Genomic DNA, 27,772 nt, shown 5'->3' on the forward strand with positions numbered 1-27,772 from the left:
AAATTCAATATTTGATCAAATAATTTAACATTTTTTTAAATACCTAAATTGATCCTTAAATTCATAATCAAATATCCAAATTATCCATGGTGTGACTTTAAAACAATTCAAAATGTCAGCTAAAACTTTTAAGATTTAATGAGTGCATCAACAACATTGTCCCCACAGTGACCATACAATACGTACAGTGCCTTCAGAAAGCATTCACACCCCTTGCCTTTTCCACATTTTGTTGTTACAAAGTGGGATTGAAATGGATTGAATTGTATTTATTTTTTGTCAACGATCTACACAAAATACTCTGTCAAAGTCGAAGAACAATTCTAACATCTGCTGTTTCCTGAAGTCCACGATCATCTCATCTCCTTTTGTTTTGTTGATGTTGAGTGAGAGGTTATTTTCCTGACACCATACTCCGAGAGCTCTCACCACCTACCTGTAGGCTGTCTCGTCATTGTTGGTAATCAAGCCTACTACTGTTGTCTTCTGCAAACTTGATGATTAAGTTGGAGGCGTGCATGGCCACGCAATCATGAGTGAACAGGGAGTACAGGAGGGGGCTAAGCACACACCCTTTTGGGGCCCCAGTGTTGAGGATCAGCGGGGTGGAGATGTTGTTTCCTACCTTCACCACCTGGAGGTGGCCTGTCAGGAAGTCCATGACCCAATTACACAGGGTGGGGTTGAGACCCAGGGCCTCAAGCTTAATAATGAACAGCATTCTTACATAGGTATTTCTCATGTCCAGATGGGATTGTGCAGTGTGATGGCGATTGCATCGTCTGTGGACCTATTGGGGTGGTTAGCCAATTGAAGAGGGTCTAGGGTGACAGGTAAGGTGGAGGTGATGTGATCCTTGACTAGTCTCTCAAAGCACTTCATGATGACAGAATTGAGTTCTATGGGGTGATTAGTTCAGTTACCTTTGCATTCTTGGGTACAGGAACAATGGTGGCCATCTTGAAGCATGTGGGGACAGCAGACTGGGATAGGGAGAGATTGAATATGTCCGTAAACACACCAGCCAGCTGGTCTGTGCATTTTCTGAGGACTCGGCTTGGGATGCCGTCTAGGCTGGCAGCTTGTGGGGGTTTTACTCGCGTCGGCCACAGAGGACAGCCCTCAGTCCTTGGTAGCGGGCTGCGTCTGTGGCACTATATTATCTTCATAGCGGGCAAAGAAGGTGTTTAGTTTGTCTGGAAGAAAGGTCAGGGTTCTGTGCAGGCCAGTTCATCTCAACAAACCTTTTCTGTGTGGACCTCACAGGGTGTTGTCATGCTGAAACAGGAAAGGGCCTTCCCCAAACTATTGCCACAATGTTGGAAGCATGGAGTCGTCTAGAATGTCATTTTATGCTGTAGCGTCAAGATTTCCATTCACTGGAACTAAGGGGCCTAGCCCGAACCATGAAAAACAGCCCCAGACCATTATTCCTCCTCCACTGAACTTTACAGCTGGCACTATAAATTCGGGCAGGTAGCGGTTTCCTGGCATCCGCCAAAACCAGATACTTCAGATTGTGAAGCGTAATGCATCACTCCAGGGAATGCGTTTCCACTGCTCCAGAGTCCAATGGCGGCGAGCTTTACACCACTCCAGCCGACGCTTGGTATTGCACGTGGTGATCTTAGGCTTGTGCTCAGCCATGGAAATCCTTTTCATGAAGCACCTGACAAACAGTTCATGTGCTGATGTTGCTTCCAGAGGCAGTTTGGAACTCTGTAGCGAGTGTTGCATCCGAGGCCATGACTTTTACGCGCTTTATCACTTGGTGGTCCTGTTTTGTGAGCTTGTGTGGCCTACCTTTTTGCGGCTGAGACGTTGTTGCTCCTAGACTTTCCACTTCACAATAACAGCACTTACAGGTGCAGCTCTAGCAGGGCAAAAAAAATGATTAACTGACTAGTTGGTGTCATCCTATGATGGTGCTGTGTTGAATGTCACTGAGCCCTTGTTTGTTGATGGGGATTGAAAGGCTGTGTAGTCTCTTTTTATACACAAATAGCCAAATCCACTCATTTGAAGGGGTGTCCACATACATATTGTGTAGCTACCTCAATTACCTCATGTCCCAGCACATTGACTCAGTACTGTTACTCCCTGTATATAGCCATGATATTTTTACGCATAATTGTTATGCGAAATGGCCCCGCTTAATGTCAATTTTTGTTTTTGTTTAAATGTTTTGCGCTTGTAATGCATCATAATGCATCTTTGAAAAATAACTGACATACCTAATGAATAAAACAAGACTTTGGTGACACCCCCCTGTGTATTTGGAACTTTTGGAAATGAAGCTCCTCCTCCCTGTGCCAGCCCTACAATCTTTACAGACTTAGCGAGTGTGCTAAAACGTAAGTTATTCATGCCTTTTGCAGAGAGTGAATAATTCCTCCATGTTCATTTAATAGAGAGAAAATCTAAGTTCAATCAGAATCTTAATAACCGAACAATGTAGCTTAAATCCACTTTTGTTCTCATTTTTTGTTGAAGTTCCCTCGTAACCCACTGTCTCTTATTTAGAATACCCCAAATGCATAATATGAGAGCACCCCGCATATAAGGTCATGGTTTGCATCAGGGTTTAACAATTTACAGTATTCAATGCTGTATAATATTTCCTCACCTAACTATTTCCCAAATAGAACCTGCCCATTGGTGCGGACTGTGTTGGCTCACTCAAACTCACATACATCTCCAAGGTAAGAGATTTGCTCATGAATTTGCACATCATTGATTTTATACAGTCTCGATAAGTGCTTGTTGAAAAAAGGGATATTAATATACACTGAGTAAACCAAACATTAAGAACATCTTCCTAATATTGAGTTGAACCCCCCCCCCCAGGCACAAACCAATGTGCCTGGCATTTAATATTTCTTTAACCTGGCTTCTTCCCTTCATCTACACTGATTTGAAGTGGATTTAACATCAGTAAGGAATCATAGCATTCACCTGGCCACTCTGTCATGGAAAGAGCAGGTGTTTTAAATTATCCGTGCACGTTCACTGTGAGCAGTCGTTAATTGTGGTTTTTGTACTTCTCTTGCCTCGTAGGTCAGCGACGCCACTAAGCAAAGACCAAAGGCAGAGTTTTGCTTTGGTAAGATTGTTTTGAGAATAACTATTCTCTTTCCTCTGCTCAATTCATATGGAAATGTTTGCAACTTGGCTGGGCTTTTTATGACCTCTTCAGTATTTATAAACCATAACCACAGATTCTGTAAACTTAGTTCTAGATGTATTTATCTTGCTCCTTTGCACCCCAGTATCTCTACTTGCCTATTCATCTTCTGCACATCTACCATTCCAGTGTTTACTTGCTATATTGTAATAACTTTGCCACCATGGCCTATTTATTGCCTTACCTCTCTTATCTTACCTTATTTGCACATACTGTGTATATATATATACTTTTCTACTGTATTATTGACTGTATGTTTGTTTATTCCATGTGTAACTCTGTTTTGTATGTGTCAAAACTGCTTTGCTTTATCTTGGCCAGGTCGCAGTTGCAAATGAGAACTTGTTCTCAACTAGCCTACCTGGTTAAATAAAGGTGAAATAATAAAAATTGAAATAAAGTTTTTATATGGCCATGGGCTCTTTTTCCCCAGTTGTGTTAAGCTGAATTGGCCAAATCATGAATACATATGGGGGTAGCTGAGTCCATGTTTGCCCTCTTGGTTTATCTGGTTCAGGTGTGTGTGTGTGTATGTGTCAGCATTTAAAGACTATTTTATGGTCATTCCGGCATCTGCATTGGCCGTACAGCATTTACTGCGATGCAAGTCAGGGCATTCATACTACTAGTGCTTTGTGGTGCAGAGCTGTTGTCACAGATGTGAGTTTGTGTTAATACAGGACGTACAGCCCCACCTACCGTCAACCAATCATGTCAGTGTGCAGCTATACAGAGCCCTCCGCATTGCTAAAACATTTGGGAGGCGCACAGCCATGAAGTACGGAGCTTGATTTGGCCTTCACAATCCTCCAGAGGTTCCGCAGTTGCGTCGCACCCTCTGTCCGGAGCCTCAGGACCGTATTGCCACATCAGGCATAAATTGGCTTTTAGACTTGGGTGGTATACCTTATAGCGGCATATTTGGAAATAGCCACTGTATGTTTAAAAAAAAAATCTCAATAATGTCAATACCATTAACTATTTATTTACAAGTTTTTTTTAATACATTTGAATATTTTTAACTACTTTTTAAACTCTTAAATGTGAAATCCCACGTTTGGGGAACCTGCTCTGTTCTGGTACCGATTCCGACCGACATCTTTGCTTATAAATTGATCTGTGGACACCATAGATCGAAAAGAGCGATAGCCCTGGTTCCCAACAGACACAGTAGTGCAATTTTTAAAAAACCCGTGTGACGTAGGATGTGAGATCTGAAACCACTTGTATCCGGGATGTCCCTCCTACCATTTAATTCGCTCTTCCGACTTTCCATCAACTCTTTGCTGAACTGCCCACTGACAAAGCACATGCGTGCAATCCTTACAATGTAGTGCAGTAGGAAAGAGTGGTTTCATCACTGTAGCATATTCAGAGATTGATTTATAGCCATTCATCTAAAATAAATCTGATTTTAAACCAAAAAAATATATACTTTTAGGACAATATAAATGAGATGAAAGGTGAGTTCCTAGCAAGTTCAGGAAGCCAAGCTAGAGCTCTGTGAGCCGTTCACAGCGATGGGGGAAAACGTTTTGATCAAGAGAGAAAATATGCAATGTTTCTTTAACACTTAACATACAAATATGTATTTTACAGTTATAAGGAAGGTGAAATCTTAATAATTTTATAATTTGATGACACTATATTTATAAAGCATACAAGTCCGTTCAAGCCTTGTTCATACAGTTTTGTTGAATAGGATATGCATCATAAAATATTTCATATTATACTTGAACTTGTGTCCTCAAACGTGACTACACCTCAGCAGTTTAACATTTTCTTTTTACCAGAAAGATGAGATTTGAACCTTTTTAATTGAGTATGCAGCATTAGCAGATATTGTTTATGGCCATCTCATTATAAATAACTTTTGGGGGTTACACAGATTTACATTTAACTGGTTTTATGTAAATATCTGCAGTCCTCTTGTGCAATACGTTAGGAGATACATTTTTCAATTTGAAGCTTACCAGTAGTCCCCAGTTAGGTGATGTTTGTTTTAAAAGCACACAATGACGACAGAGCCTTGTGAGTCACTCACTGTTGTGCAGTACACGCCAGGTGATTTAGTTACAGTATGGAATTCACAACTAAATGTTTGCCAGCTAAATATTTAGTCTGAAATGTGCTAAATGCTTTGCAATTGTGCATTTGATTTGAATTGTGCATTTGGTTTGATCATTTAGTAGCTAGTTGACTGTCTAGCGAAGGGGTTAGCTTCTTCCAAAATCAAGCTTCACTTGAGAGAGAATCCCCAATGTTTGTTTTGTGCATGAAACAGAGTATAACAATTAGTTTTATTATTTGTATAGCTTTATAAGCTGGCATATATGTCCTTAAAATAGGTCAGTGGATCAGTGGGGTTTGAAAATAGTGCACCTGTGTTGAGTTCCGGTATTTCCGAATATCTTGTTGGCACAAGGTTGGTATGACAATCTGGATACCGCCTAAGCCTAGTCGTGGCTCTGATGCTGCTGTGTGACTGAACCACACACGTTTTTTGTGTGATTGCAGCTGTGAGTCAGATCTTAGATGACCTCTCCCAGCTTGTTATTCACTTCTATTGATAACCCCCACCACCTTTGGTACACACCTCTTCAGCCAGACTGTGTTGGTACAGCTTAAAGTGGGGTAAATTGTTTGTGGTAACATGGCATATACACACCCCTGTCAGATACCATTTTAGCACATTTAGATTAATTGCCTAATCTTATTTTATTCCATGGTCTACTTGTCTCAGTATGTTTAACAAAATGCCCATGCCATGTCTGCCTGTTACTGATTCTCTCCCACTCATTGAATCACTCATTTATTCCACAGCATTAATGTTCAATCAATGGTGATGATCTCTCTGCTTTCAGTTTCTATCACTGTGGGATTTGTGTGGACATTTTATTGTCAAATATTTTGCTGTGCCAGATAACCTTTGTAATGATTAGGCTTCGCTGTACTGCTGTTTCTCAGTGCCCTAGAGCACAGATTCGTGACCATGGTGGTTGCACCACTACTACAGAGAGCCACTTGTCTCAAAAGTTGTCACCCATATTACGGCATAATGTTTTTTTCCTTCTATTGCGCGCTGGTCTGGATGCATCTCTGTTGGTGGGTCGCATTTTACATTATTAAACTGTCGCAGGCTGTTCCAAAACCACTTGCGGGCCATTAACACCTTGTCAGTCATGTTATCTCTAGTCCTGCAGATTAAATAATTGTTCCTTTTTATGATGCAAGTATCAAGCTTGGTACACTAATACAGGATACCTTCAAGGACATTTTAAAGATTAGAGGCAGTCTGGGAAGCATGTCAATCAACCGGATTTCCTGTTGGAAGAAAATAGGTTAAAATGGAGAGAAGGCGGCGAAGTAAGAGGGATATTAAGAGCCCAAAATCTGTCTTCTCCAGCAGGTGCTCTTTTTTCATATTTCTTTGCTCACCATGCAAGGAGTTTTTGTATTGACGGTCAATGAGTGTCGAATTTGGATAAAACATTTTATGGCTTATTTGTTACGTGTGGCTTATTTGATTGTATAGATGTTTTGTAATGCTTAGGTTGTTATGAGTGTACTGATTTAACTTTGAGAAGAAACACTATCGGAATTGTGCCTTTTGTTCACAAGCGTGTAGCCCTCATTGGCCCACCTGATCTTGCCTCCGCCCGACTGTTTTCCATTTAAAAAATAAATGTGTTTTCAATGTTAGAGCGGCCACTAGAGTATCTGATCAATATAATGGTTAATCTGTGGGTAAATTCTTCCAAACAATATTTAAATTAATCTGTAATTTTATCTAGGCTTGGGCGGTATCCAGTTTGTCATACACTATATATTCAAAAGTATGTGAACACCCCTTCAAATTAGTGGATTCGGCTATTTCAGCCACACCTGTTGCTGACGTGTATAAAATTGAGCAACCAGCCATGCATTCTCCATAGACAAACATAACATGGGATTCTATGGCCAAGCAGCTTCACACAAGCCTAAAATCATCATGTGCAATTCCAAGCGTCGGCTGGAGTGGTGTAAAGCTCTCCACCATTGGACTCTGGAGCAATAGAAACGTGTTCTCTGGAGTGATGAATCACGCTGAGAGAGAGACTTAGTGATGATGGTGTTTAAGTTGTGCTTGTCCATGCAGTCATGGGTGTACATGGAGTACAGGAGGGGACTAAGCACTCACCCCTGAGGGGCCCCTGTGTTGATGATCAGCATGGCAGAGGTGTTGTTGCCTACCCTTACAAACTGGGGGTGGAGGGAGGTCTTTACTACTGGGGTCCTTAGCTTAGTGATGCACTTTGTTGGCACTGATTTTGAACGCTGAGCTGTAGTCCATGAACAACATTCTCACATAGCTGTTCCTTTTGTCCAGGTGCGAAAGGGCAGTGTGGAGTGCAATTGAGATTGTGGATCTGTTGGGGCGAATTGGAGTGGGTCTAGGGTTTCCGGGATGATGGTGTTGATGACCAGCTTTTTAAAGCATTTCATGGCTACCGGCATGAGTGCTACGGGCAGTAGTCATTTAGGCAGGTTACCTTCGCTTTCTTGGGCACATGGACTATGGTGGTCTGCTTGAAACTTGTAGGTATTACAGACTCGGTCAGGGAGAGGTTGAAAATGTTGGTGAAGACTATTGCCTGTTGGTCCGCGCATGCTCTGTGTACATGTCCTGGTAATCGGCCGTGTCAATTTTGAACTGTTTAAAGGTCTTGTTCACATCGGCTATGGTGAGCGTGATCAGAGTCGTCCGGAACAGCTGTTGCTCTGAAAGGCATTTAGCCCGTCTAGTAGGCTCGGCTATAATGTAATTTAACACATTGATCAGAAGGGGAGAAGGCGAAAAGTAGAGGAAGTTGGGGATTAAATAATTAAGAGATAACGATATATGGAGACAGGAGTGCTCTCTGTGCCGGAATCAGGAATTTACCTAAAAACCCTTTGTGATTGACAAGTGCGTGTGTGATTTGTGATGGCCTCCAGCCCTTTTTTGTTAACATTGGGGATGAATGGTCATTACAGAGGTGATAGGTAGGGCTGCTGATGGCTTTGATGCCATTTTCCACTCTCATAATGGGCCCAATGCTCCTGCTATGCCTAGTCTTATTAGTAACAGCAGACAATCCTCTCTCTTCCCTCTCAACCAAGCTCTAATTAAGCTACAGTGTTTTATGTTGTCAACTTTTGAATTGGGTCACTCACTATTGTCTTCTCTTTCTTGGCCTTTCCCTTCCTCTTTCTCAGTCATCAATGCTGGCATGAGGAAATTCTTCCTCCAGGCCAATGATCAGCAGGACCTGGTGGAATGGGTGAATGCTCTCAACAAGGCCACCAAAATCACTGTGAGTCTCACTCAATTCTGCACTGTCTTCTATTACTAAGGACCTGAAGACCCAGCCTAGTCCTCTTTAGAAAACGATGATTTCCTGTTCATGACTGAATATTTCCTGTTAAAGTGAGTAAAATCTCAAGATTTCACTTGTGTGTAAGTCAGATAGTGATGGTGTATTGTTGGTAGACCTTTCTGCCCTTGATTTGGGGGAGCTGTGCAGCACTCCCACTCTAATCTTGGAATCTCTCCAACCTCAAAAAGGGCTAGAAACAGGAGAGGATGTCTGCAGAAGTGATTAACCAACATAAACAGAAACAGTCACAGAATCGAGGTCTACTGTACATGTTATGAATGTTTGTCACACTGTTTTCTCTTGCAGGTGCCAAAGTCATGTAATGCCCAACAGAATGTGGAGAACCAGAAAGCTCTTCTGGACATCCTGGGACCCAAGAAGCAGGTCTCCTACAGGACTGACATCATTGGGGGAGTTCCCATCATCACCCAGACGCAGGTAGCCAAGGCTAGCCGCCCTACCTATCCCTAACCCTAGCTAGTTGCATGTCAGTAGAGTTGCAGTTGATAGTTTGAGCATCTACAGTCCTTCTTTAGGGTCCCTCTTTAGACATAATGACTTATGTCTACCCCCATAACTCGGCCTCACTAGATATTACCTTACCTAGTCAGCCTCTTATTAAGTTGTAAATTTAACTGCAATGTTGTGGATGTAAATCACCTTTGGTGTATTTCCCTCCAACAGCAGGAAGGGGGAGAGGGCCAGGAGGGTTCGGAGCGTGAGTTGCTGCGGAGGTCGTACAGCCAGCTGCCATACTTCCTGGGCAGGCCGACCCAGGACCGGGCGGTCATCAAGTCTGGATACTGTGTGAAGCAGGGAGCTGTGGTGTGTGTAATGGACTATGGTGGGGTACAGTGAGAGGCTCTGAGTTTGGGGTACTTTAGGTTAAAGTATGAGGCCATGAGTATGAGGAAGTAAATTGCAATTTTGTTCCCCCAGATGAGAAATTGGAAAAGAAGATATTTCTTACTGGAGGATAACACCATGAGTTACTTCAAATCAGATCTGGTAAGCAATTTTCATTAACACTGGAAAGAATACCGGAATGACTTATTACACGCACTCACACACTCACACTGGGTTTGTCCTCTTGTCCTGACACGCTCCACCTCAAGTCCTTGGAATCTTGTGCCAATTCTACACATGTCCTAGCATGCCCCTGTCTCTGTGCCCTACCACACACACACACACACACACACACACACACACACACACACACACACACACACACACACACACACACACACACACACACACACACACACACACACACACACACACACACACACACACCACAAAGCACTTCCATGCTTGCCTATATTTTGCACCAGCATGTGTCTATTTGGTGTGGACAGTCTTTCTCCCTTGTCTTCCAAATATACTGTATCAATAAGGTCTTGAAAGTTGGTTTTACTCAACAAAGATGATTCGTAAAGACTGTGGAGCAAGTTTCATAGCACACGTTATAGCAGTTTGTTATACATTTTGGGCTCTTTAAAATTTTATTTTTTATTTTCTTGAACCGCTCCCCCTCTCTCTTCAGGAGAAGGAGCCTCTGAGAATGATTCCATTGAAGGAGGTCCACAAAGTTCAGGAGTGCAAACAGAGGTACTACACAACATTGTCATGGTATACTACATCTCAACACTGTCATGGTAGAACGTAGCCTCTACATCTACCTACATTTGGCATGTAGCCAACTTTGATTTTGATCACTGTAGGATTTGTATTTCCAGTGACATCATGATGAGGGATAATCTCTTTGAGGTCGTCACCACTTCTAGGACTTTTTACATCCAGGTGAGAAGAGAATCAACATCTTTTTACCAACACACTATTACATAATGTCTAAATCAGGGATGGGCAAATTTGGTGGGGCCAAAAAAAATCTGAACTAATGATGAGGGGCTGGAGTGGCCGCTGGCGCACCACCCGGGGGACCCACAGCCATACACTGGCTGAATTCAGTCGATGATAGGACATAGACAAGTTGTAAATACAACAACATGTACTGATATGTCATCATACAAAAATTGAGACGTATGGTCTGTTTACATATATTTAAAGGCTATTTATACAGAAAATGTGTAAAACCAGTACAAACTGTATTTATGAGTATACAACAATGTTTTACGTTGACAAATTATATTACGCAATTTCTGATATCTCCTGCATAAATAAAATCAGGATTTTGCCTCTACAGCAATTCATTCCAGTTGGTTCCAGACTGGTTTGATATTCTCCTTGACTAATATGTCTGCCATTTTCACCCCATTCTGGAACTTGGAGGGTTTATGACATAGATTCTATTAAATTACCAGAGGGGCTATGGTCGTCCCCCTTTGGGCCAATTGAGATATCACGTGGGACCTAATACATTTCAGTTAATTACGATAGCTCCTGCCTTGGGCCAATCAGTGTATTTTTGTAAATGCTGGCTCTCTATGGTAAGATGCATAATTTACCCAAATTTCATCAGTCGGTCCAGTACTGTCTGAGATATCACATACAGCGACAGGTCCACAGTTCCCTCCCCGATTTCACCTTGGGGGACAATTCGCAGTTTTACAGCTCATTTCCTGAAATTCTACACATTTTGACATAGGGTGCAGAGAAATGTTTGCATTTTAGGCTAATTTCCTGCAATTCTACCCATTTTGACATAGGGTGCAGAGAAATGTTTGCATTTTTTGGCTAATTTCCTGCAATTCTACACATTTTGCCCTGCCCTCTGCCATGTGAATATAATATCTGAGTTTGATTTTTATTATTTTACCAGGCAAGTCAGTTAATTAAGAACAAATTCTTATTTTCAATGACGGCCTAGGAACAGTGGGTTAACTGCCTGTTCAGGGGCAGAACGACAGATTTGTACCTTGTCAGCTCTGGGATTTGAACTTGCAACCTTTCGGTTACTAGTCCAACGCTCTAACCACTAGGCTACCCTGCCGCCCCAACGGCGGTGAGAGTGATTAAAATCATTGGGGCCCCACCGGTCAGTAATTCAACCACGATTATGACAAGTTTAGATAGCTAGCTAGACTAATTTTCCAATCCCCACCAAAAACATTGCTGACATGGGCTAATTGAGTGATAATGAATCGTGTTCTGAAAGCAGCTCTGCACTGGTCACTAGCTGGCACAGCTACAAAGTCATATAATCTGATTTTAAACCTACCCATAACCACACTGCTAACCCTAATGCCTAACTTCAAATTAAGATCAAAAAGCTCATTTTTGTTTTCATTAATTTTTTGGTAATTTTATAGGTAATTTTGATTTAGCAGAAGGCCTATCTAAGGGGATATCGCTCAGTTCTCCCTCCAGGACAAGACTTGACAATAAATGTAAACCTGTGACTGACATAACACAACAATAAAAAACTGCTGATGCACAACTACATTTCAAAATCACACCTTGTGTATTCTACTATTGTAACTCAACCGTAAATTGAGAACCCCAATAATGTTTTGAAATATATTTTGGGGAAATTGATCCACAGGCTGGCAGCCAGTTTCCCGTCTCTGGTGTAGATTAATGTCAAGAATTTGACCCCTTCCATATATTTCTTTCCCTCACCCACTTTACTATTTGCCCCTTATCCCCACTCCCTTCCTCCACCCCCTCCCTCATCCTCCCCCATCTCCTCTTTCTTTGCAGGCTGACAGTCCAGAGGAGATGCACAGCTGGATCAAGGCTGTCTCTGGTGCCATCGTAGCCCAGCGGGGACCTGGGAGATCTGCAGCCACAGTATGTAACCACCCAGCAGGCCACTGGGTTTATAGGGCTACTGCATGCGCTGTCACTTCTGGCCAGTCTCCTGTCTCTCTGGTCCTTAGTAGCAACACAAACTGATCTGATCTCCATTTGTTTCACGTGTTCATGGCAGCCCAAGCCAAGAGCGATGGCTCAGACACACACCACACACACAAACAGTGAGGATGCAGGGAGGAGTGAAAAGTATGTCACATTCTGTACTGACTGCAGAGGGTAGAGGTTGGCATCCTCACCCAGGTCCCCCTTCTACTGTAGGTGTTTGCCCTCTTCGTGGCATTGCATAGGCAATCGCCACATCAGGGTTTCCATTAGAAAACTGTGGCACCGGACATTTGACCGGCAGCATTTTAATTTACTGGACATTTGAGAAATGTGTCCATTGGGTGCGTAACCTGATAAGGGCGTCCACCCACTGTGCTCAAAATGACAGATCACATTTAGATGATGGTAATTCATCTTAACGGAACATGCAAGTCAAGGATGCAACGACGACTTCTGTTGTGCGTTTGAAGATGTTAGAATAACTGTCCACATGTACTTTTCCTCAGCCAACAAGACGAGTAATGAACAGCAACATCACTAGTCTATGTCCCCTCTACTATCCCCCGTAGTAGAAAAGTGTACCTATCCTATTGTTCAGCTTGTCGTTTTGTGTGAGAAAGAAATGGCGTATTCCAAACAAACTCTGGGACAGTTGTGGGAGGATACATCACAAATTCATGTAGCCTAGACTACATCAAAAACATTCTTAAAAAGCAATGAGGCTGATGCAACAGAGCAGAACATTTAGCTTAAAATGTTGATCAACTATTATTTGTTCACATTATATGCGCAGCAATGTGCACAAGGCAGTAGACTACTTGCTGATGTTCGTTGCATAATGCAGTTAACAGTAAAACACTGTAGTCAAAAGCGCACTGCACATGTTAGCGGTTTCATGAGACTGAGATTAAAATATCTGTCTGAAAATGGGGAGGTCTGTTTTCAAATGATGGAGCAAAGAACATGATAAAAATATCACTCCCTAAAAACATACCCCTATGGAACCATCCTTGGATAGCTTTTAAAAATTCACAGATAAATTGTCCCACATGGAAAACTAAAGGCATTGAAACTGTAAATGACTTGGTAATAGGGTATACAATTATTTCCATGACAGAATTCAAAAGTAATTTTACACTGACCAATGTAGATATTTTCAAATACATGCAAGTTTCATATCACTACATTTCGATATAAAATCTTTTGGATATCAGAGCAATGTTGGGAATTCTATTTGAGCCAGAAAATGATACTCATATGATAGATAAGATATACTAAACCTTGCAGAGATCCTATCCAACTGACAGTCTCTTAGAAAATAATATCATCTACTGGTACCAAGACCTAAAAGGATCTGATATCGGCACAAGATGGAGTATTGGAACAAAACTAACAAAATTATAGTTCATTAAAATGTATGCTTAATCCAGTATTGACTAATGTACAGAATGTATTATACAAGAGACAAAATTCAGAAATTCTCCAGCACAACGGTTGAATCATGTCGTAAGCGTAAAACCAACACTGACTCGATGATTCATGCCTTCTGGGAGTGCTGTGAAGTCTGAACGTAATGGGCGGTGTTAGAAAGTTGGCTGTCAGAAGTTTTACAATATACATTTACTTTAATTCTGTCTGCATATTTCAAGACATGGCATATGAGGGTTGGTTGAGACCCAATGGGTTGTACTGTACTTTTCTCATCAATCATGTAGAAAACTTTTGCTTAACTGAAAATCAAGTGATCCTGCATCGTTGGGATGGTGGAAGAATCAAATGCATTATTATTTGAAGATTGAAAGGGTGTGGGCAACAGAGAAGGGCAGTGTGGCGCAGTTTGAGGCCATGTGGAGTAGAGTATTGCAGGCGCTGGAGATTGTGGTGGTGGAAACGTGGGTCTGGGCAGATGCGATGTCGAAGTTTGCGTGCGTCTGTCTGTTGTCTTTTGTCTGTTTTAGGTTTATTGTTTGACAAACAAAATGAAATCTTACAAAAAGAGAGAGGGGAACTCTTTTGGCTGCTGGACAATGAAAGATCATTGATTTGAAAGCCAGTAGAACATGAGAGAAATAGGCTACTGGTTTCAATGGCATATGGAAGACTTGATAAAATATTTGCCTCCAGGTTTAGTCATCTTTTGGCTAGGCTACTTTGAAGCTAGATAAACAAGCCTCATAATATGTAGTACAACATTCAGGTTTCAAACAATTAAGCATATGTTTAAAAAAAACTGCATACTGTTTCCAGATCATTGCAAAGTGGTGTGTGGCGCACTGAAGCTTGCCTACAGTTATATCCACTTGAATGGGAAGTGCGCTTCAATTATCAGTTGAGAAATAAAAATATCAGCTCTTTTTAATGGTGGCAATCAAAGCAGTTAACACACAATTTTATTAAGAATTGTTTCACAGTGATTGGGATTATAAAAGCTAATTTCACTCTCTCACTGTCTGAGAGATTAAACTAGGCTCTGTATCTTTATGCTGTGCCAATTTAATTCCACCAAATTATGCAAATGAATCCATCGACCAATAAGCATGACATTGACTGGTATTTCCATTAATGAATAGGCTAGAAAGCATTTTGCAATGGGATTTTTTTATTCTCCCGGACAGTTGGCTTGCGACAATTTGATATATCAGCTTTTAATTTTTTTTATCGGCCAAAAGCAGGCTATTACCGACTAACGGAAACCCTGCTCCACATGTATACTTCTCTTTCTACCACTCCCTCTCTTCCCCCTGTACTGTGGGCTAGGCTGGCCCTCCCCAGCCTGCTCTAATCCAGCTGTCCACTGTTGTTGCAGATGCGGCAGGCCAGACGGCTGTCAAACCCCTGTATACAGAGGTATACGGCCCGAATCGGGGAGTGCAGCACGTATGTCAGCTCCTGTACCCCAAAGTGCCTTCTATATACTGTTGGTTTTCACTCACTTTTTGTTTTTTTTATGTCATGGTGTGGACTGGAGAGTCACCCATCTGCCTCCCTAAAAACCAAACTGTACATGTCCCTCCCTGTGTGGGCTTTAACCCTTCCACCCCCGCTGCCCATTCCATAACTTCAAAGTCCTCCTCTCCTCTACCTCTGCTTCTTTGCTTTTCCTGTCTTCCTCTCCATGCTCTACCTCAGCCCTGGGGTTAGTCCCATAAACTCATTCCCTTGACTTAATGTAGCTTAACCTCCCTGGACCTCTGCAGCTAGTCACAACCTCCCATTCACATCCACACCCCACTCACTCCCACTTCTTGCTATTCTTGCTGATGTCACCATTGTTGAAGATGACAACTTTTTAAACATCCCTCTGTAACTTTGAAACCCTTACTACACACACACACACACACACACACACACACACACACACACACACACACACACACACACACACACACACACACACACACACACACACACACACACACACACACACACACACACACACACACACACACACACACACACACACTAATGCCTCTCTTGTACAGTGATGAAAGCTGTTGCACAGACCTGTTTCCTGTCTCTTGTCTAAGTCATGTCTCTTCATATGTCTCTGACTCTCCTCGACTTTCTTTCTCTCTGCAGTCTCCTGCAGCTGTGTACCTGTCTTAGATGTCTCACATCCTGCCTGTCTCTAGTTCTACCTCCTGTCCGCTGCCTGTATGTGTGTTTACTCTCTCAAACTGTTGACTTGCATAACCCAGTTAACTTCTCGTTTTCTAAGCCAAGACAACTTGCAAGTCTGAATGAATGTTGTCTTTGGGAACTAAACCCTAGTCTTCTTAACATAAAAAAAAACAGTTTAGCTGTTGGTGTGTTTTGTGTTCTGCATGTTTGTATGGTGACGACTTCAGTATAAGCACATGTACTCTGAAGCTCTTAAACTTACCATCCTGGCATACTTGAAGAATCACTCAGCCCTTTGTTTACTCACACATAAGCCGTTGCGGTGTAGGTGTTTCCGTTGCATGGTCTGCTTCAAGTCATGCACATATGTTTTGGCAAATGTTCTGTGCCCGGCTGTATGATGCAGAATTATGATGACTTTGGTGATACTTTACACAACAGATTTGGGAGAAAATATATTTTTGCATAGCCATCAAAGGCAATCAGGAGTTATTTAAGTATCTGTCACTAACTATGTTTCCTGGGTAAATGGATTGGGTAAGTAGGTGCAGCTGCGTATGTTGCCTCCCAATAACAACACCAACTGGTCACTGACATGTTTTTCTTTTTTACTTACTTTATTCCCTACCCCCTCTTGTTTTTTTTTTTTACAGAGATTGAAATCTGACAGTGAAATACTAACTTTAAAAAATGAGCACTACCACTTCTTCTGCTTTTCACTACCACTGCACTCCTCCCAGCACCCATCACTGCTCTGCTAGCACTTCTACGGTCTGCAACTGCGGCTACCACTACTACTACTACTACCACTACTTCTACTACTACTACTACCACTGCTGCTGCATCAGCCGCTACACCAGAAGTCTGGCACGGGCTCTATTCACAACTCACCATGTTTCCCGTCTGACTGTGATTCTGTGGGACACACCCCACCCTCCTCTCTCAGCAGGAGCACTGTGGCCGTTCCTCCCCTTCCACATTCTACCGCAGCCAACCGGGGCCCCCCGTCCCTCGCTCGCCCATATCTGCAGTGCCACCCTACCCAGGGTGCCCTTCTGTCGCGGGCAGTGCACACTCGGAGCCTTGCGTGGGACAACGAGCACTTCATGAGCCTCCTGCCGCGACCCAACCACGCCCGACTGTCCCTGCAGGAGACACGCCTGTCCAAGTGACTGCCGACACTGCCCTCGAGTCGCCATGGAGACGGCGCAGCAGCTTCGAGCCCTACCCACCTGAACCCCCCCTTGACCTGGACGCTGACGACTTGCCGGTCAGCGAAGTCTGACCCATGAACTAGCCCCACACTACCCCATAACCTGGCAGAGGGGGTGGGCTACAGAGTAGAGGCTGTATGACAACGGGGGAAATGAGAAGAATGCTTTTGAATATCTGAGAGTAGCTGAACAGTGGGCTGCTTGTCTCATTTCCACCAAACTGAACAGAAGTCATCTGGATGGAAATGACAGAAAGCAGGCACTGAATTCCAAGCCAATGTTGGTCTGTATAATGTGTCTGACTTCCAACCATCTCAACCCCCTGTTCGTGAAGCTGTTAATCTACCCCAGTTAGTCAACCCTAGTCACATTAGAGTTGGAGGTCACTCAGACAATGAGACAGGGGGGTTCTGTTCTCTCGTTTTCATTGTTAGGCATCTACTCAGTGGTCAAGGCATGTGGACACTCACACGAAGTCCTGGAATTCGCTGTCTCTGTGTGGGCTGGGAGGGTGAGATTCACACTGAACTCTACACCAAAGATTCCGCGCTATTTGCCATTGTCTCCCACCTGCTTGCTCTGTTCTTATTTAATAGGGTTAATTCAGTTTAGAAAACGTTTTTATGTTGATTTAAAATATACACACCGAGTGTACGAAACATGAGGAACACCTTCCTGATATTGAGTTTCATCCCCTTTGCCCTCAAAACATCCTCAATTTGTCAGTGCATGGAGTCGAAGGTGTCAAGTGTTCCACAGGGATTCTAGCCCATGTTTACTCCAATGCTTCCCACAGTTGTTCAGTTGGCTGGATGTCCTTTGGGTGATGGACCATTCATGATACACACAAGAAACCCAACAGCGTTGTAGTTCTTACCCACTCAAACTAGTGCACCTGGCACCGACCATACGCTATTCAAAGGCACTTCAATCTTTTGTCTTGCCCATTTTCCCTCTGAATGGCACACATACACAACCCATGTCTCAATTGTCTCAAGGCTTTAAAATCCCTTCATCTACACTGACTGAAGGGGATTTAACATGTGACATCAATAAGGGATCATAGCTTTTACCTGGATTCACCTGGTCAGTCTGTCATGGAAAGAGCAGGTGTTCCTATTGTTTTGTGCACTCAGTGTATACCTGCAGCTCATGACTACGTGGACTCGCGCAGATTAATTCAGACATGTGTGAGGCTAATATGTTATACCACTCTGTGCCAAGCAAGCTAGTAAGTGGATATTTTTAAAGGTACAATGCAACATTTATCTCAATATCAAAGAATTTCTGGGAAACAATTAAGTGCATTACTGTTAAAATTACAAAAATAGCTTCTTAGCAAAGGGCTATTTCTCAATCAAGATTTTTGCTTGGTCTTTCTGGGAGTGGTCTGAGTGAGGGGCATAATTGGAAGACCCTAATGGGAGGGATATCTAACCTGAAAACCATCTGTTACTGGCAGAAGTTTGAAACTCCTTTTTGTTTGTAGTTTATTCATTTATACCATCACCAGGCAAGCCAATCTCATCCCACCAACTTACATTATCTTCACAATTTCAAATTATTATTCCAACCTCTTAGTGTGGAAATGTATACAAAACACAGAAAAATCATGTTTTTGACTGCACTGCACCTTTAAGGCAGCAAGCTATATTCTCTAATGACTGAATAGTTGTCAAGTAACATAGAACTAATCATACCTGTTAATTTTATGCATTCACTGTTGTTTTTGTTGAACTAATGTTGTCTTTAGTTATTCACTTTAATTTATGGTGTATGACCAAATTATTCTAACATACATTTTCTTCATCTGGCTTTAAAACCTACAGCAATTCCACTCTCCCCACACCATAGTATTACAGTTAGAAAGTTGTTGGTAAACACTGTGGACTGGTACGAGAGGACTGTGCAGTTCTAAACCAAGCCATGTACATTTGCCTAATCCTAACCCTGCTGGGTACTGTAATGGGGTTTGGATTTGTACCAATAGGACTTCGGTGAGAGAGTGAGTTGTGCAACAGAGCGGGGTGACTTCATTAAGGGACCAAAGTGAAAGTTACTTCTAGGGTAAGGATGGTCATTGTCTTGCAGAGATGTTTAAATTAATACTCCTACTGGCCACCATCATGCTTGACCCCTGACCTCTTCATACCTGTATACTGAACAGTGGCTTTAACCATTTTATTTTGACTGCTGCCCGATTTTGTTTAGTTATGACAAAATTGACACTGACTGCTTTGTTCTGCGTGTGTGAAAACATGGTTTTCTTTGGTGACAGTTTGTTGGGATTGTTTTATTTTATGTTGAAATATGTGTTTAGATGTATATTTCCGTTTGAACTTCCCTGTGCCTGTATTGCAAGGTAGTGAAGGTCAACCCAACCATGCTACTCAATGGTCTTATTTCAATAGATCTCATTAGTGGTTCTGCAAAACCATACAGCTGCTCAAGTGCCTGCATAAATTCTATTAAAAAACAAAGCTGTTCTAATCCATTTTGTCTTGTGTACTAGATTTTAATTGTCACTATTTATTATGTGGATGACTTGAAAGAAATAAACACTTAGAAAATGCTCATGTGTTGATTTGAATTATTGCAATTCTGTTCAACCTAGATGAGCAGCAGCTCATGATCTGCTCATCCAACTTTCCCACTTGCCATTTACATAAATAAAATCAAAGACTAAATCCAGATGACCCAGACAATTACAATTCTATGAAATCATAAACCTGGCTAAATACTAAGAAATGGTTCAACTCTGTTACTCAGCCTAATAGTTAATTGTATGACTACTCTGCCCCCTGGTGGTGAAATATTAACATTTTGCTTTCTTCCCAGAGTAGAACTGTCACTACAACTCGCTCCTATACAGACTGACCTTTTGTAATAGTAAGTTAGCAGTCAACATTGTTTGGTGTTCTGTGTGAGCAGTGTGTGATATAAGTTTGTGTGTGTGTGGTTGAATGGAGGCCCACGGTGACAGTGATGTCATACAGTTGCTTGTGGACAACAAAAACAACATCTGGATAGACTGTGGGCCGGTACGGCTCTCAGCGCCTGGAGTAGCTCAGTCTCTCTGCCTTTATTATTGGCCTACAACGGGCTTTTGTGAGGCTTCTGAGAGACAAATAAAGCTGCAGTTTGCCCTAAGAGACCTTTGCGTGTACTCATGCAAAATGATACATCACACCAACAATGTGTCCAAGTTGAGATTTGTCTTACTTTATTTTGACTTATTAGGGTGTAACCTAAAGTCGATTTCATCCAAAGGTGTTTTATTGGGTTGATATTGACCCTATAGGTTGCCATGTCATTTTCACAAAATACATTCAAATGGCAAGAGTGTTTACAACACCAAATGTCATGAACTCCCCTCTTCTTAGCAATGCAAGACAAAGTGAACCATTATGAAAACAGGACCCTCTCCATTGGGATGGAGGAGGATGGTAGGCAAGCCCCATAGCACCACACGGGGGCCCTAGGCAACCTCCATCCCAATGCCTGGGCCATGAGTATTGGTCCAACCACCTCATTAGACCATAGTCATTAAAATATCCCATAACCAATCGTATGTGAGAGCGGTTTATGACCGTGATTCATTGGTCCATTGTTTGCTGGATCTTTTACAGCCCACCACAGGCATCTAACGTAACAGAGCTGTGTTGTTCACTACACTATATAAGCCACTAGCTATAACATAGGAATTTCCGCTTCTCACACATGCAATTGGCCTATATTTCCTCCAATAACAACAATTTGTTTAATCTTCAATATGTGCAACTTCAAACTGTTTGGATTTCTGTTAGAATAACACGAAGAACAGTTTGCTAATTATCATAGGATCAACGTTTGTTGAAATAAAAAGCTTTGAATGTTAGCTTTGCTTACAAAATTGATTATGATTCATCCCCACCCAAGTTCCCCTCAAATTGGTTTCTGTTTAGTTTTGTTCATTTCTGACCACACATATGGCATAATTAATGAATTAAGAAATGGTGTATTTTTTTTATAAGATTGAGCAATAATGATTTTATAACTGGCTTATAACCCACAGCAACCATAAAACCCCTCACACCATCACTCGCTGTTGTTTTTGTAGCCTAATTACATGAGTTGAGTAAGTTGCTAAGAGTGACTAGTTCGTATAGGGAACAGTAAAGAACTGGATGTTTAGGGCTGAAACTCCCTGGCAGAACTATATACATGCTTAATGACCAGGGGTGTAAAGTAATTAAGCAAACATACTTTAAAGTACTACTTCAGTTGTTTTTTGGGGGTATATGTACTTTACTATTTAGATTTTTAGAATGTAGTGAAGTAAAAGTAATACAAAAATCTAAATAGTAAAGACAATTATCTTAATTATTAGCATTCAAAATGTAATGAGTACTTTTGGGTGTCAGGGAAAATGTAAAGAGTGAATGTAAAATGTACTTTTTACTCCATACATTTTCCTTGACACCCAAAAGTACTCATTACATTTTGAATGCTTAGCAGGACAGGAAAATCATCCAATTCTGCCTCTGATCTGGCGGACTCACTAAACAAACATTCTTTGTTAATTAGTCATTTCTGAGTGTGCCCCTGGCTATTCGTAAATAAAACATTTAAAACACAAGAAAATGTTGCCGTCTGGTTTTTAAATAAGGAATTTGAAATGATTTATACTTTTACTTTTGATACTTAAGTATATTTAAAACCAAATACTTTTACTTTTACCCTTGAAAGTTACGGTCACAAGACGCGGCCTCCTTACTGTCCCTAGAATTTCTAAGCAAACAGCTGGAGGCAGGGCTTTCTCCTATAGAGCTCCATTTTTATGGAATGGTCTGCCTATCCATCTGAGAGACCCAGACTCGGTCTCGACCTTTAAGCCTTTATTGAAGACTCATCTCTTCAGTAGGTCCTATGATTGAGTGTAGTCTGCCCCAGGGGTGTGAAGGTGAACGGAAAGGCACTGGAGCGACGAACCACCCTTGCTGTCTCTGCCTGGCCGGTTCCCCTCTCTCTACCGGGTTTCTCTGTCTCTAACCCTATTACTGGGGCTGAGTCACTGGCTTACTGGTGCTCTTCCATGCCATCCCTAGAAGGGGTGCGTCACATGAGTGTGTTGATCTTCCTGTCTGGGTTGGCTCCCCCCTCGCGTTCGTGCCGTGGGGGAGGTCTTCGTGGGCTATACTCTGCCTTGTCTCAGGGTAGTAGGTTGGTGGTTGAAGATATCCCTCTAGTGGTGTGGGGGCTGTGCCTAGGCAAAGTGGGTGGGGTTATAATCTGCCTGTTTGGCCCTGTCCGGGGGTATCGTCGGACAGGGCCACAGTGTCTCCCGACCCCTCCTGTCTCTGCCTCCAGTATTTGTGCTGCAATAGTTTGTGTTGGGGGGCTAGGGTCAGTCTGGAGTATTTCTCATGTTTTATCTGGTGTCCTGTGTGAATTTAAGTATGCTCCTTCTAATTCTCTCTTTCTCTCATCTCTCGGAGGACCTGAGCCCAAGGACCATGCCTCAGGACTACCTGGCCTGATGACACCTTGCTGTCCCCAGTCCACCTGGTCATACTGCTGCTCCAGTTTCATCTGTTCTGCCTGCGGCTATGGAACCCTGACCTATTCACTGGACACCTACCTTGTCCCGAACCTCCTGTTTTGGACTCTCTCTCTACCGCACCTGCTGTCTCTAACTCTGAATGATCGCCTATGAAAAGCCAACTGACATTTACTCCTGAGGTTCTGACCTGTTGCACCCTCTACAACCACTGTGATTATTATTATCTGACCCTCCTGGTCATCGATGAACATCTTGGCCATGTTCTGTTATAATCTCCACCAGGCAAAGCCAGAAGAGGACTGGCCACCCCTCAGAGCCTGGTTCCTCTTTAGGTTTCTTCCTAGGTTCTGGCCTTTCTAGGGAGTTTTTCCTAGCCACCGTGCTTCTACATCTGCTTTGCTTGCTGTTTGTGGTTTTAGGCTGGGTTTCTGTATAGCACTTTGTTACATCGACTGATGTAAAAGGGGCTTTATAAATACATTTAATTGATTTTCTATTAATGTATCTTTACTTTTACTCAAGTATTACAATTTAGTACTCTTTTCACCACTGTTTATGTCCTCTCATAATCTCTCCTGTTCTAAGGCAGTTTATAGCTTCCTATTGATTGGAGAATTATAATATCAAGTTAATCAATGTTATAATGGCCCACACAAATGAATGGGAATTTATTATTCACTATTTAATTTTCTAAACAGCTAAATTAAAATGGTTATCTAAAGGTACATATTTTGATTACTCCATCCATTACAAGTACAGTGCATAAGGAAAGTATTCAGACCCTTCCCTTTTTCCACATTGTTACGTTACAGCCTTATTTTAAAATTGATGAAATAAAAAATGTACATACAATACCCCACAATGACAAAGCGAAAACAGGTTTTTAGATTTTTTTTGCAAATGTATTCAAAATACAAAAATGAGACTATGAGACTTGAAATTGAGCTCAGGTACATCCTGTTTCCATTGATCATCCTTGAGACGTTTCTACAGCTTAATTGGAGTCCACCTGTAGTAAATTCAATTGACTGGACATGATTTGGAAAGTCACACAACTGTCTATATAAGGTCACTCAGTTGACAGTGCATGTCAGAGCAGAAACCAAGCCATGAGGTCAAAATAATTGTCTGTAGAGCGTCAAGACAGGATTTTGTCGAGGCATAGATTTGGGGAAGAGTATCAAAACATTTCTGCTGCATTGAAGGTCCCCCAAAACACAGTGCCCTCCATCATTCTTAAATGGAAGAAGTTTGAAACCACAAAGACTCTTCCTAGAACTGGCTGCCCGGCCAAACTGAGCAATCAGAGGAGAAGGTCCTCTCCTCTATGGAGATGGGAGAACCTTCCAGAAGGACAACCTTCTCTGCAGTACTCTAGCAATCAGGCCTTTTTGGTAGAGTGGCTAGACTGAAGCCATTCCTCAGTGAAAGGCACATGACAGCCCGCTTGGAGTTTGACAAAAGGCACCTAAAGGATTCTCACACCATGAGAAACAAGATTCTCTAGTCTGATGAAACCAAGATTTAACACTGTCCTAAATGCCAAGAGTTACGTCTGGAGGAAATCTGTCACCATCCCTATGGTGAAGCATGGTGGTGGCAGCATCAAGCTGTGGAGATGTTTTTTAGCGGCAGGGACTAGGACACTAGTCAGGATCGAGATGAACGGAGCAAAGTACAGAGATATCCTTGATGAAACCTGCTCCAGAGCGCTCAGGACCTCAGACTGGTGTGAAGATTCACTTTCTAACAAGACAACTACCCTAAGCGCACAGCCAAGACAATGCAGGAGTGGCTTCGGGACAAGTCTCTGAATGTCCTTGAGTGGCCCGGACATGAACCCGATCAAACATCTCTGGAGAGACCTGAAAATAGCTGTCCAGTGATGCTCCCCATCCAACCTGACAGAGCTTGATAGGATCTGCATAGAAGAATGGGAGAAACTCCCAAAATACAGGTGTACCAAGCTTGTAGCATCATACGCAAGAAGACTTGAGGCTGTAATCGCTGCCAAAGGTGCTTCAACAAAGTACTGAGAAATACTTACGTAAATTCGAGTTTTATTTGTTTATAGATTTGCCAAAATATCTAAACCTGTATTTGTTTTGTCATTATGGAGTATTGTGTGTAGATTGATGCAGGGGGAAAAACGTTGTAATCCATTTTGAGTCAGGCTATAGCTAACAAAATGTGGAAAAAGTCAAGGGGTTTGAATACTTTCCGAATGCACTGTATCTAACTACCATCGTGGGTTCGTCCAGCCTGTTCAAAGGGTCTAGTCATTCAGGCCAGTCCAGTACTTCGATCCACTGTATATTCTATAAGTGTAACATATTCCAAGTTAAGCCTATAATTAACTCAAATAGGCCTAAATGCAAAATAAATAAATACCGAAGCGTTAGGGCGTCACACTCATACACCAATTGCAATGCGTGTTATTGTCTGGAAAGTGTGCCGGGTCATGTGGAATTGAATAGGCTTTAAAAATGCAGTGCCAGCTAAAAAACGCTGAATCTCATATTGGTGCGCAGTGGAAGTGGAGCTTTCCAAACCCCGCTGTATCTGCAGTGGCTGCTCTGCTCTACAATTTTCAGCTAACATATTCAAACGTAATGCAAGTTTTAGAGTAGCCCTGACACTTTTTTGTTTACTTCGCCATTTTTGGGCAACAGTCCGTTTCACAGTAATCCACCATGTTTTGGTCACTATTGTGCGTAACCGTTTGCTTGGCATCCCTACCTGCCGAAGCACAGATCTCAAATAGGTACGTTATCGGCTGTCCCAGTCGTTGTGACAAGGCGATGTGCCCACGTATGCCAGTTGAGTGCTTAGCAGGAAAAATCCTCGACCACTGCAACTGCTGCCCGGTGTGCGCCTCTGGAGAGGGCGAAGCGTGCGGCGGCAATGGGAAGCTTGGAGACCCGGTGTGTGCAGAGGGGTTGGAGTGTTCAGTATCGGGCGGAGTGAGCTACTCTGCCACCGTCAGAAGAAGAGGGAAGAGCGGCGTTTGCGCCTGCAAAACTACCGACCCTGTATGTGGCAGCGACGGTGTATCATATCGTAACATCTGCGAGCTCAAGAGAGTCAGCAACCGGGCGCTGAAACTTCAGCAGCCACCTGTTCTGTTCATTCAACGGGGAGCTTGTGGAAAGGGTAACTTATTTATTAGGCATATTCTTTCATTCCACCACTTGAATGTGCTAATTGTTTTATCAGTCCTGGTGGATTCCTAAATTTAAATCAGTGCTAGTGTAACTCAGCTATAGACGCAAATACAATGTCTTCAGAAAGTATTTATACCCCTTGATTTACTCCACATTTTGTTGTGTTACAGCCTGAATTGAAAATATATATGTTTTCATCCATCTACACACAATACCCCACAGTGAAAAAGTGAAAACACGTTTTTAGAAATGTTTACAATTGTATTGAAATACAGAAATATCACATTTACATTAGTATTCACACCCCTGAGTTAATACTTTGTAAAAGCACTTTTGGCGGTGATTACAGCTGTGAGTCTCTTTGGGTACGTTTCAAATCAAATCGTTTCTAAGAGCTTTGCACACGAGGATAGCACAATATTTTTTCCCATTATTTTCTAAATTCTTTAAGCTCTGTCAAGTTGATCATTGCAAGACAGCCATTTATTTTCAAGCAAATTTAAGTCAACTGTAACTTGGCCACTCAGGTACATTCAATGTCATCTTGGTAAGAAACTCCAGTGTAGATTTGGACTTGTGTTTTAGGTTATTGTCCTGCTGAAAGGTGAATTTGTCATCCCAGTGTCTGCTGGAAAGCAGATTGAATCAGGTTTTCCTCTAGGATTTTGTCTGTGCTTATAGCTGTATTTGGTTTCTTTTTATCTTAAAACAACTCCCTAGTCCTTGCAGATGACAAGCATACCCATAACATGATGCAGCCACCACCATGCTTGAAAATATGAAGTCATACTCAGTAATGTGTTGTGTTGGATTTGTCCCAAACATAACATTTTATATTCAGGACAAAAAGTGAATTTCTTTGCCACATTTTTTGCAGTATTTCTTAAGTGCCTTGTTGCAAACAGGATGCATCTTTTGCAATATTTTATTCTCTACAGGCTTCCTTATATTCACTCTGCCATTTAGGTTAGTGTTGTGGAGTAACTACGATCTTGTTGACTATCCTCTGTTTTCTTATATCACAACCATTGAACTCTGTAACTGTTAAAATCACCATTGTCCTTACGGTGAAATCCATGAGCAGTGTCCTTCCTCTCCGGCAACTGAGTTGGGAAAGATGCCTGTATCTTTGTCGTGACTGGGTGTATTGATACACCGGCTAAAGCCGAATTAATAACTTCCCCATGCTCCAAGGGAAATTCAGCATCTGCTTTTCATTTTTTTACATACTGTATCTAGCATCCGGTGTCTCTTTGAGGCATTGAAAAACCTTCCTGGTCTTTGGTGTAATATGTGCTTGAAATTCACTACTCGATTGAGGGACCATACAGATAATTGTACTGTATGTGTTGGGTACAAAGATAGTGATTATTGATTTTTTTTAAATGATTTATTAATGACACCCTATTGTTGGACACCAAATGAGTCCATGCAATTTGTTAAGCACATTTTTACTCCTGAATTTATTTAGGCTTGCCATAACAAAGGGGTTGAGTACTTACATTGAAAGTATATAGTGCAAGTGATCAATGCTGTTGAAGACTTCACAAATTATTAAAGCAATTGAGAAGATCTCCACGGACCTGCGACCTTTGCATGCTATCTTGTACATGCACACTTTCTATTATTACATAAGAAAAGGTTTATAGTTAGACTACAGTAGGCTAGCCTCAAAATGTGGCTATGGATGTTACTCATTTGAAGGTTGGATAAATACTGTTAGGTAAGAGAGCCTATTGTTTGGTGGACAACAAACAAATATCAACATTTAATGCTGGGATAGTTACATCGGAGCCACTGACTTAATCTTGTTTTTTTACTTAATTTTT

At 42.0% G+C, this 27,772-nt stretch overlaps 2 protein-coding genes across 14 annotated transcripts in view; both read left to right on the top strand.

Moving 5' to 3' along the window:
* LOC124038277 (pleckstrin homology domain-containing family A member 1-like) overlaps nt 1–22,995 on the top strand; it is a 40,220-nt gene extending 17,225 nt beyond the window's left edge. For 3 of the 13 annotated variants that reach the window (XM_046353927.1, XM_046353926.1, XM_046353928.1), the window contains 12 exons: nt 2,646–2,702; nt 3,058–3,103; nt 8,423–8,520; nt 8,890–9,021; nt 9,268–9,408; nt 9,523–9,591; nt 10,127–10,191; nt 10,305–10,383; nt 12,244–12,333; nt 15,209–15,279; nt 15,982–16,056; nt 16,973–17,930. In XM_046353927.1, the coding sequence (XP_046209883.1) occupies nt 2,646–2,702; nt 3,058–3,103; nt 8,423–8,520; nt 8,890–9,021; nt 9,268–9,408; nt 9,523–9,591; nt 10,127–10,191; nt 10,305–10,383; nt 12,244–12,333; nt 15,209–15,279; nt 15,982–16,056; nt 16,973–17,195 (1,146 nt within the window). In that variant the 3' untranslated portion in view covers nt 17,196–17,930. Of the gene's footprint in view, nt 1–2,645; nt 2,703–3,057; nt 3,104–8,422; nt 8,521–8,889; nt 9,022–9,267; nt 9,409–9,522; nt 9,592–10,126; nt 10,192–10,304; nt 10,384–12,243; nt 12,334–15,208; nt 15,280–15,981; nt 16,057–16,676; nt 17,931–22,714 lie in introns of those variants that run through there. The other 10 variants (XM_046353930.1, XM_046353933.1, XM_046353934.1 and 7 more) reach the window with 10 other exon arrangements.
* A 1,757-nt stretch (nt 22,996–24,752) lies between these two features.
* Nucleotides 24,753–27,772, top strand: part of LOC124038278 (serine protease HTRA1A-like) — a 33,653-nt gene continuing 30,633 nt past the window's right edge. Inside the window, exon 1 of the mRNA XM_046353942.1 lies at nt 24,753–25,932. Within this exon, the coding sequence (XP_046209898.1) occupies nt 25,473–25,932 (460 nt within the window). The 5' untranslated portion in view covers nt 24,753–25,472. The remainder of the gene's footprint in view (nt 25,933–27,772) is intronic.

Source organism: Oncorhynchus gorbuscha, linkage group LG06 (assembly GCF_021184085.1).
Source record: "Oncorhynchus gorbuscha isolate QuinsamMale2020 ecotype Even-year linkage group LG06, OgorEven_v1.0, whole genome shotgun sequence".
Classification (NCBI taxonomy): domain Eukaryota; kingdom Metazoa; phylum Chordata; class Actinopteri; order Salmoniformes; family Salmonidae; genus Oncorhynchus; species Oncorhynchus gorbuscha.